General features: G+C 44.8%; 1 protein-coding gene across 1 annotated transcript; it reads left to right on the top strand.

Annotated features, from left to right (window-relative positions):
• Positions 1–1,825: 1,825 nt before the first annotated feature.
• LOC123047003 (protein TIC110, chloroplastic) lies at positions 1,826–10,757 on the top strand. Its single transcript, XM_044470486.1, has 11 exons — positions 1,826–2,350; positions 2,560–2,619; positions 6,189–6,312; positions 6,448–6,480; positions 6,569–6,667; positions 7,346–7,412; positions 7,600–7,664; positions 8,462–8,556; positions 9,237–9,361; positions 9,447–9,547; positions 10,538–10,757. The coding sequence occupies exons 1-11, from the start codon at positions 1,887–1,889 to the stop codon at positions 10,643–10,645; spliced, it is 1,341 nt and encodes a 446-aa protein (XP_044326421.1). The 5' UTR covers positions 1,826–1,886; the 3' UTR covers positions 10,646–10,757.
• Positions 10,758–11,057: the final 300 nt, after the last annotated feature.

Raw genomic sequence — 11,057 nt, forward strand, 5'->3', positions numbered from 1 at the left:
ATAGACTTTGGATGCTCTCATCAAACTTTGTACTAGCAAAATCATGTCTATGTGTATCATGACAAAGTATGCCTAGGGGGAGGTCAACGAATGATTTGGGATGTAACAATATAACATAAATAGTAGTTGCTTTGTGATGGCACAAAAAGGGCATTTCTTAAAATAGTAAACTAGTATTTTTGTACTTCAAATGAAGTCAGTATTTTTACTAGATGACAACGTGTGTACAAAGATCATTCCCCCAAAGTTTCATAAATTTGTGGAGGACTATAAATAGTTTATATTTGGATTTATGAACCAATAATGGTTATAAAAAGAATATCTATTTTCAAGGAAACGTTGCATTGTACATGAAAATATTTTGTTAGAGCATGATCTAAACCATATACCATATTTAGGGTTTATAGTTTAGGCTTTTAGGTAACAAATGCAATATTTGGATATTACGATATTTCATATTGCCATGCTCTAAACCACATAACATATTGTCTTATTTTGAGTATTTTCATGCCAAATCCAATTCTTTTGTTAGAGTTATAGAAGTGCCTCATAATTACCTAACATGTAACAAATGTTTAGGCTTTTAGGGTTGAGAGTATGTTTTTTAGATATAATTAATAGCATATCCTTGACCATATACCCATAAACCCTATTAACATACTATTAAGGGATTTTTTTACTGTTGGTAAAAAAACATTCTGTCAAAGTTCCAGGAGTGCCCAACCATTACATAACCTAACAAAGCAAACTAAGCTTCACTACATCTGATACAGAAGGATACCGGAGGGTTATAGTGATTCAAACTGGATATCTGATGCTCATTGGTTAAGGTCATAAGTGATTATGTAGTTACACTTGATGATGGCATTGTTTTCTTGAAGTCCGGCAAGCAAACCATCATAAGGAAGCATAACTGGTAACATTAGATACCATCACCGTTGAAGAAGAGTGACCTTGTGAACTTTTGATTACATGCCACCCGGTTTCAGAGCTTTGTGTCATCTACCACTTTTTCATCTCACTTTGCGACGTACACCCACGAAATGGGGTAACATGCATTCAAAACCACACCTCTTTTGAACCCGTAGGTGATCACGTTTTTGGGAAGCGCTCTCGGGCAATTACTGGCTTCTTCTGCAACGTGGTTGCGCACGACTACTCCCAACAACGACCACTCCCTCGACGTCGAAGTTCGTTTTGATGACATGGCATTTGATGATATTGCAAACACATCTTCTTACACCACATCATATGTGTTTGTATCCCTTTGTCACGGATTATGGGTCACCGCGATTGCAATCTGACACAAACAAGTTATTGACATCACATCACATCGCATGTTTAGCTTTTCAAATCTATTATAAAAGTTCAACGGGAGTACAAAGCATCTCAAACATAATAAAAATTACATGGAGATTCCGAGACCACATAGCGACTACTACTGCCGCCAGAACGAGCTAAAGACACGCTGTTGTCACCGCTCCTCCACCAGAGCCAGCTTGATCTTGTCGATGACATCACATGGTTAGTTTGATTGGTATTTTCTCTAGTCAAATAATCATGTCTATTGTATTGATCATGTTTTATCCACTGCATTTTCAGATTAATTTAATGAAAAATATGAGTATATTCACCAATAAATAAATACTCCTCCTACTAATAAGAAAAGAAGTATGTGAACTGCATAAGGTACGGAGTAGTGGCATATCGGACACATATTGCCTGGCCCCGAGCCTCCAAATCCGCGAGCCGCACCTCGAAGCCGCAAACTCACCCATCGTTCCATCTATTCAACCGCGCAACCATATGATGTTGCTAGGCTCCGCTCATGGAAACACACCGCCACCATATATTTTCCCGGGCAGCCGTGATCGCCCAAGCTAGCAATGGAGCTCTCACTCGTCTCCGCCAAGGCCTCACCCCGCGCCGCCGCGGCCGCCGTCTCCTCCTCCCCGCTCCTCCCCTCCGCCACGCGGAGCCGCCCCCGCGGCCGGCGGTTCCGCTGCGTCGCCGCGGCGTCCAAGGGGGAGGAGGTGTTCGGCGGCCGGAAGGAGCTCACGGGCGTGCAGCCGCTGGTGGAGGCATTGCCGCCCGCGGGGCGGGCGGTGTTGGAGCTCGCGGTCGTTGCCGCGGCGGCGGCGGGGGGGTACAGCCTCGGGACACGCTACGGCGGCACGCGGACCACGGCCGTCGCGGGCGCGGCCGTGCTCGGGGCGGCCACCCTTGCGGGGGCCGCCGCTGTGAACTCCGTCGTGCCGGGGGTCGCCGCCGTGGGGCTCCACAACTACGTCGCAGGCTCTGACGACCCCACCGCGCTGGAGGCTAGTGAGGTGGCGAACATCGCGAGCAAGTGAGTCTGGCATGCCGCCCAATAGTTGCTGCATTGGTTTTGCTCTTCACTTGTCTGTATTAGCGGCCGTGTAATTACACCAAGTTTCTTCTTCTTCTTCCAAAAAAAACATTTTCTTAAGTGTTTTTAGTCCAGTTTTGAAACTTGAATTCTTTGTTAGCACACAAGATGGAGTTAGTCCATTATCTTATCCTTTTATTTTGTTTCAGATATGGAGTCAGTACACAAGATGCAGCATTCAAATCAGAGCTCTGTGACCTGTATGCCAGGTGAGCCTCCCTCTTGACACCTCTGAAATTGTTCAGTTGTTTTCCACGATTGTGAACATGGTGTGTGCAAGACTACAGATAAATATTGGCTTTAAGTACATCAGTGATTTTTGGTTCAAGGATGCAAGCTTTAACTGCACAATTTCCATAACGGCACTTCTGTTAGCCCAGAACTACTCGCTAGCACCCGAGTACACTGATAAACGACCGGTAGAAGAGCTAAGTGCTACTACTACTTGCGCTCTGCAAACTAGCAAAGCACACACTGTCTAGTGCTGCTCATACACACACGCCCATGGAAGAGAGAAGCTCACGGACACGCTGATTGTTGTGAAGCTCAAATGGATTGGAGTGGAATGGATTTTACAATGCGGGATACAACTCCTTTTATAGGAGCTTTGAGCCGGCTTGCACCGGACGTGTAGCCAGTAAGAAACTACTACACACTTACCCTATCTATTCCTGGTAATTTCCTATCTACTACTAGGAAATCATTACGTACTTGCATGGACAGCTCTAGTCAACTCCAGGTCAAGTTTCTTCCACAGCTAAGGAAGCGACTAGGTGATTTCCATGCAATTGCCGTGAGACAGGGGTGAAGCCCACAATCTCCCCCTCAACCCTGTCGAACGGGTTGGATGTCGACAATCCCGACCTTGTCACGCAGCTCTTGGAACGGGACATGACCAAGTGCCTTCCTCGGGATGTCCGCCTTCTCAGGCTTTGTGTAGCCCGTATGCCCTGCTCGCGCTTTGCCACCAGAGCGAAGACCTCTTGCAAGTCCTCCCCCGTGCGTTGTACTTACCCTTTCGCTACGAGTCGCGCCTTGTGCTTGATGATGGCGCCGTGCTCGTCCTTCTTGATCTTGGGGTGTTGCGGTCGCCCCGCAGGTTCGCCGAGAAGATCCCCCTAGGCGTCGGAACCCGTGTGGAGCGCCAACGTTGTTGTTGGCATTGAACAGGTCCGACCACGCTGTTGGCGGGGACATGAACTGCCCAGCAACCACCTCGCTTGTGGGCGTCGGTCTTGCTGGGGTGATAGTTCCTGACGTCACACTGCCCGAGAATTCCCTTCCCAGGGTCGTCCTGTCGGACGTCATGCTACCCAGGAACTCCCTTCCCGTGGATGACTTGTCGGACTTCACATTACCCGGGAACTTCCTTCCCGGGGTCGTTGTGCCGGACGCCGCACTGACAAGAGTGGCTTCTCCTAGGATAGCGGAGTCCTTGTCATTCTTCTCATCGGACTTGCTTGTAGGGTCTCCCCCGACAGTCGTGAGTCGTGCCACCCGCACGGACTCAACGGACCCTGAGCGCATCGGGGCTGCGGTGTGGCCGACCACAGAGCACCGTGCCTCCTGCACGGTCTCAACAGTCGCCACCAGCGTGGTCGGCGCGTGTCCGACCAGAGAGTGTCGTGCCTCCCGCATGAACTCGATAGACCCCAAGCACGTCGGGGTCACGGCATGGCCGACTAGAGAGTGTCGCACCTCCTGCACGGCCTCGATAGTCGCCATAGTCACGGTCGAGACCTTGGCGCCCCATGACCGTCTCTTCATCGCCCCTCAGTTGAGGCCTGTCAAAGAGTGTCGTGTCGCCCACACGGGCTTGCAGAACCCCGAGAACCTGGTTGTCGGGGTGTGGCCGACCTGAGAGTGTCGTGCCTCTTGCACGGGCTCACTAGTCGCCAGCATCATGGTTGGGACGTGGCCCACCATATGCGTCGTTGCCGTGCCTCCTGACACAGGCTTCTTGGGTCCCGAGGATGTCGGCGACGCCTTTGCCGTGCCAACTTGCACGGGCTTGTCGGGTCCCAAGGATGTCGGGGCCGCGATTGCCATGCCAACTTGCACGGGCTTGACTAGCGTCACAAGGGACGTGGTTGCCGGGGTGTGGCTCCCCCACACCCGGGTCTTCATCTCCTCCCAATCGTAGTCTCCCGAGAACGTTGCTGTCGGGGAGAGCGCTACCGATGTCGGGAGGGGATTACTTGAAGAGCTCCGTGCCTCCCGCACGGACTTGACGGTTGTCGGCACCGTGGTCGCCGGAGGTGCTGCGACCTCCTGCACGGCTTCGATGCTTGTCAGAACCATGGTCTCCGGAGGCGCTGCGCCCTCCTGCATGGTCTCAACGCAAGCCATCATCATTGCTGGCCCATCGTCCTCTTCAGCCTGCACGAGATTTGCCGCGGCTGCGGCATCCTCGTCAGCCATCCTTTACCGAAAAAGGCTTTCGCCCCGCTTTATAGATAAAGCAGACCGCCAAAGGACATACAACCACACCAAGTCCACACACACACACCCAAGTACCACAACAAAGTCATAAGGTTCTGCTGCGGGCACAGCTCAACAAGCCCAAAGTCATAAGGTCAGCCATCCTTTTGCGGCACTCACGGGCCCAGTGGCCCTTGATGCTGCAAGATTGGCACTTGTCTCGGTCGTCGTTGCCGGCACCTCGTCCGGCTCCGCCCTGGGTGCGACCACCGCCTCTGCCGGTGTCGCCTCCGTTGCTCAGGGCACCTCCACCACGTCCTTGACGCTTCCTCGCCTCCTACTTCTTCGAGAATAGGAGTTGTTCTCCTCTGAAGATCTCACGGCCGTCCTCAAGGCGGTCCTCGACCACCCGCAACCGGCCCGTGAGCTCCTCGATGGAGAGCTCACTCAGGTCAAGCAAGGTCTCGATGGAGATTGTTACCTGAGCGAAGCGAGGTGGCACGACGCGGAGAAATTTCCGCACGACTCTCGTGGAGTTGTATCCCGCACTGTAAAATCCATTCCACTCCAATCCATTTGAGCTTCACAACAATCAGCGTGTCCGTGAGCTTCTCTCTTCCATGTGCATGTGTGTATGAGCAGCACTAGACAGTGTGTGCTTTGCTAGTTTGCAGAGCGCAAGTAGTAGTAGCACTTAGCTCTTCCACCGGTCGTTTATTAGTGTACTCGAGTGCTAGCGAGTAGTTCTGGGCTAACAACTTCTGTGTGCACAGGATATTCCCTTGAACTGCTTGTGTATGTTTTGTCAAATAGTTTGATAATTTAACACAAGTTTTTTTTTCAAAGCCATCAATTTAATATATAGCTGTTGTTGCCTGTAAAAGGCCTCGGGAAATTTGGTACCTGAAAACATCTTTGGTTCAGAGTTTCAGATACAAGTAATTGTTGCTTGAACAAGTTGCTGAGTATTGTAACTCTTAATGGGCCAATGAGGCAATGACAGTTTTGGATGGCATTGTTGGCATTCACCACTCTGCGTGCCCTGTTACCGCCTTTATCCTACTATACAAGCGAGGCTTCTTGCTGTGGCTCTTAGCCACTTACTAATTTCAAGCAACCTATATTGCACAATGCTAGCACACTTGCTTCTTTACTTATATAGGAGTAAATTCAGATTACTTTACTTGGCCCTGTGGTAATGATAAAGCACTTACTTTGCTGCTTTTATACAGCATGCATTTTCCCTTTTAGAAGTAAAATGAAAACATCACCTACATATAGTTCACATCTTGACAATCTGGCCATTGATGAACATTAGCCATTCGCTTATACTTTATCCTATCCATTCTTTCCGCAGCTTTGTTTACTCAGTACTTCCTCCAGGACATGAAGATCTCAAAGGTACTGAGGTTGAAGCTATTAAAAAGTTTAAAAAAGCTCTTGGACTCGATGATGTGGATGCTGCAAATATGCACCTGGCGGTATTGCCTCATGATCCAAGCACTTCTATATCTTAGTATCTATATCAGGTGTTCTTATGACTTTACTCACCATTTTCACATTTACTCTGTTTTCTCCCCATCGCCTTACGCGTCTCACTTTGCTCGCTGTAATAGATTGGTAGACGCTTATACAGAGAGAGACTCGATGTAAGTGACTCTGCTTGGAAGTAATTATGCACAATGGATACCTAAAACTGTTTTCTAATTCTGTTTAACTATGGGAAATATTTCATAGGCATTCCAAAAGTTAATTTTTGTGTCAAATCTTGTCTTCGGAGATGCATCAGACTTCATACTTCCATGGAAACATCTTTTCGGGATCACGGACTATCAGGTACATGAGTATAAGATAATGGTCAATCATTTACCACTATGCATAGCATGCCTCAGTTTTATGACTTCGTCTTATCAAGAAAGCAGAATGCCACCACATTAGGGTATTTTTATAATGTTGCGGTCAAATTTGGCATGTAATTGCTCCCATTTTATTAAATTTGCCACCTTGAGAGGCCTCTCAAATCATGCTTAGCATGCTCATTGCTTAGTTTGTGCCGTTCGTGATGCAAGTCGTGGACGAAGGCCGAAGGTTTTGCCTGGAATTCCAAACTCTCGGTGCCACTAATTTAGGTTACAAGTATTGGAAATGAAATGCTCCTTTCGTCCAACATGCGTGCTAGACTACCAGTCACAAAATATAAAATTGTAATAATAATGAAATCTTTTGCTACAAACATGCCCACATAATTTTGTCATGGCCAATTTACATGTCAAATAAAAATGAAAGTAGTAGTTAAAAGCAAATAGCTTTGTGTTGACGAAGACGAGGACATTGATTTCCTGAAAGGCTGAAACATGTACATATTGCACATTCATATGTCTCACAGACCTTTTTGCTAGTATTTCAGAGCATATCTTTTGAACTTCTCATTCCTAATTACTCTGGTGCAAGTATCTGTATTTCTTCATGTCTTGTTTGACATAGTAGTTGTTCATCGTCATGATATTTTGGCAGATCGATATTGCTATGCGGGAGAATGCCAAAAGTCTGTACGCGTTAGAGCTCAAGTCTATTGGAAGAGGTATCGCTTAAACACGCTCTTCTGTAGGCATTAGTTCCATTCTTAAGTCATATTGTGCTTACAAGGTATAACATTGTCAAGTAGATTAGACTTAGGAAAGATAGAATGGTACCTTCTGTTATCGAACTGATTACATGGTATATTATTTTTTTGCATTTCTCATCTCTGACATATGATATTTCTCTAGGTCTTGACATAGGCACGCTCATTGAAGTGAGGAGAGTACAACTTGCATATAAACTTTTTGATGAGGTAACCCTTTTCTTGTCACAATTTTACTGCTTGATTGGCTTCATTTGCTTTTTCATCTTCACCGATACTTGGGGCATAATATCACTTATCTCCAAATAGCATAAAATCTAAGAATGTACCGTACAATTCGCAAAAAAGGGAAAGGTATGTACTGTGTACACTCGTCAAGAGTTAGGCTGCTAATTTTCTGCAGCAGATTGCAGAATAAGCACAACACATCATACTTCAGCAACCGCAAATTGAGCCTTAGACAACAGGCGACATAAAAGTGATTCAAATATGGGAAACGTTACCTTTCAGCCGGCTGATCGCGCTCTCGCGTCCGCCGCCTCCTTTGCTCGACACTTGGCCATCTGGTTGTGAGTTCAATCGGAGGGAAGGAAGGAGCGGAGGGACGCGGCCTCGTGAGCGTGTTACGTGCTGTCGATTGCCGCTGGTACTCGCGAGAATCGGTCAGCACGGCGTTTTTTTTTTTTGCAACAAGGACTATGTTGCAATAGCGACGGACACAGCTGCTAGCCGCATATGCTTTTCTTTGCTAAATGTTTCTGCAACAAGGATCCTGTTGCAAAAAGAAATGCAACATTACCTCTGTGGCAAGGTTTCTGCAACATTATCATTGTTGCAAAGATGTCTCTGCAATATTGCCTCTGTTGCAACGGGGAACGACACGTTCAGCCGCTCAATGGAGCGAGATCCGCCGGCCGATGTGTAGCAGCTCCCTTCAAATATTTAATTGTTGTCAATCTAAGCATGTTCTGTTGTAGCATATCTGAATATTTGAATTTTTTTTGCAGGTTGCTGCTGACATGTTCAAGGAGCATGCGAAGAAGTTGATTCAAGAAAACATTTCATCTGCTTTATCCATATTGAAGTCCAATACCAGTGCAGGGTATGAGGCCTACTTATCTGCAAAAACCTGCTGACAGAATTTATCATTTGAGACTTTGCACGAAAACCTGGTTTTTTTTACGAGAACATGAAAACTTGAATTGATGTTACCCATAATATAATGCTTTTAGGAAAAAGGGTGTTTCTTATTTAAACTGATGCAGGCTTTTAATTTGTTGTAACTCCGAGTGATATATAATTGAGGAAAGTAGATTGTATGTAGTAATTAGGAACAACATATTTTTCTCCCTTGTTAACAGCCAGAAATCATCCTTCACATGCCACCTTCCGCACACATAGGCCAGTCCTGTTCTTATTGGAGTTGCAAGCTTTCAGTGTTGTTTTGTCTATCACAAGCAATAACATATGTACTCAAACCAGTTGATAGAAGTGATTTCCTTTTCGAAAAAAGTTAAATTTGATGGATATTTCTGCCTTCACTACTTGGTGATATTTAACTATTAGTGAGAAAAATGAGCCACTGCATCTGCCTTCCAAGGGAATGTGAGATTATCAACAATATACTTTGTACGAAACTGCATGGGCTTTTCTTGACCAATATTTATCAAATAGATGTTCCCGTTGGAGAAGTGGTCAAGCCATCTGAATCTCTCTATGCATCGATGCAGAACATAAACACTTCTTTGCCTTGATACTAAACCATATGATATCTGATTACAGGAACATTCCCACAGAGGTTATTAATGAGGTGAATAGTATCCTCGCATTCAATAGGTTGCTAACAGTTCTAAGCAAGTTTCCTCAAGGCGAGCGATTTGCACGTGGGCTTGGACCTATCTCGTTAGGTGATTAAAGTTGTAAAGTTTTTTTAATTCATATGTGATTGGTTGGACCTTGCTTAAGATTGGTTATTGTGAATGTCTTGCATAGCTGGAGATTTTGATCATGATAAGATGGTTGGTGATCTAAAGATACTCTATGCGGCCTATACAACAGAAGTACTTTCAGATGGACTTCTTGATGATGAGAAGGTGATTCCACATTCTACGCATTTAGTTAATTAATTTGATGCTCCTTTTGAAATGTTAACCTAAAATAAGGCATCGCTAGTTCTGTAGGCCTATGAAATGACCAATTCGAATAAACACAACTGTTGCGAATTTTCTTGATTTAAGTTGAGTAGGGCTAGTTAGCAAGATGCTGGGAATCTTCAAAATAGTCTGGATTTTGTGTGGACATAATTAATCCATTGAATTTTGAGCATTACAGACTAGGTAATCTTAGATCAAGTGGTTTATACAGTAAATGATGGTGCTGTAGAAACTGCTGTATGCACACACAGGCTCTATCTTGCACTGTATTTTATATTTCTATATATTTCACAATCTTGATGGTAACTGGTAAGTAATTAGGAGATAATATGTTAGGTGTTGAGCTGTTGTTAAGAAATAATAACGGCTGAAAAATCATGTTTCATTTGTTTGAGTATCAAAGATCATGCCCATTAAGAAACTGCGATAAATTATGCTTACTGTCAAATATAACTGTGAATTATGCCTAGCATTAGATCAGTTAGCTTGAGTTTACATAATCCTACTTGATTAGACCCCCACTTATCACTTGAATAATTCTCTTCTTTTCAAAAGCACTTAAATTGGAGGATATTGTCAATGTGTCAATGACATGTGGCCTCAGCCTCACATGCAATGCTATTTCCTGATGATGCATCTCTGCGATTGTACCAAGCTATTTCTGTCGGTTATATGGGAGCGCACATGGTAGACTGATTAGCTTTACCCAATTGATCTATCTTCAAACCTTGTTATTGCTGATTGCTACTCAAACTGCAATACACAACTTGCTAACTTGGTATGTGTATTCAAACGGTTCATGGTTTTGAACTTTTGATTGTTCAAAATCACCTTATGACCGTTCCCATACTTTTTTCTACTGAATATGGTAATGTGTTTTGCGGGGGTAGCACCTTAACAGAAATCTTTCTGTGAATGACAAAAATGCAGCTTGGTCCTTTAAATGAGCTGAGGAATATATTTGGGCTTGGGAAGCGTGAGGCAGAAGCAATCATAGAAGGAGTAATGTCAGATGTTAAATCTCAAGTACCAGCATGAAGCTCGTGCGTGTGCATCGCTACAGAGTAAAAAGTTGTACTGCTATTTGTTCAGGAATACTGTTTTCTTTGTTGCATGGAAATAACCAGAGAGAAAACAATGTCATTCGGAATTGTTGCCTTAGCATTTTGTATTTCTGCCAGTTACCAGGTAAAAGAATTTCGTGAACAGAAAAGAAACATGCCCTTCTGCAGAAACTGCATATACCAATAACCATGTAAACCGTACACATCATACAAGTATAACTAAACCAAACAATTTGTTATGACCGGCCTGACTTGTGGCCGTAGAAGGCCCACGGGCAATCTTAGCCCACAAGATATCTTAAGTTAATTCGTATGCAAGTTATTTAGGTTATAAATATATGTTGTAAAGACTCTTTTTCAGATTAAGCAATAAGAATATTATCTCT

The sequence above is a fragment of the Triticum aestivum genome, chromosome 1A, assembly GCF_018294505.1.
Source record: "Triticum aestivum cultivar Chinese Spring chromosome 1A, IWGSC CS RefSeq v2.1, whole genome shotgun sequence".
NCBI classification, from domain to species: Eukaryota; Viridiplantae; Streptophyta; class Magnoliopsida; order Poales; family Poaceae; genus Triticum; species Triticum aestivum.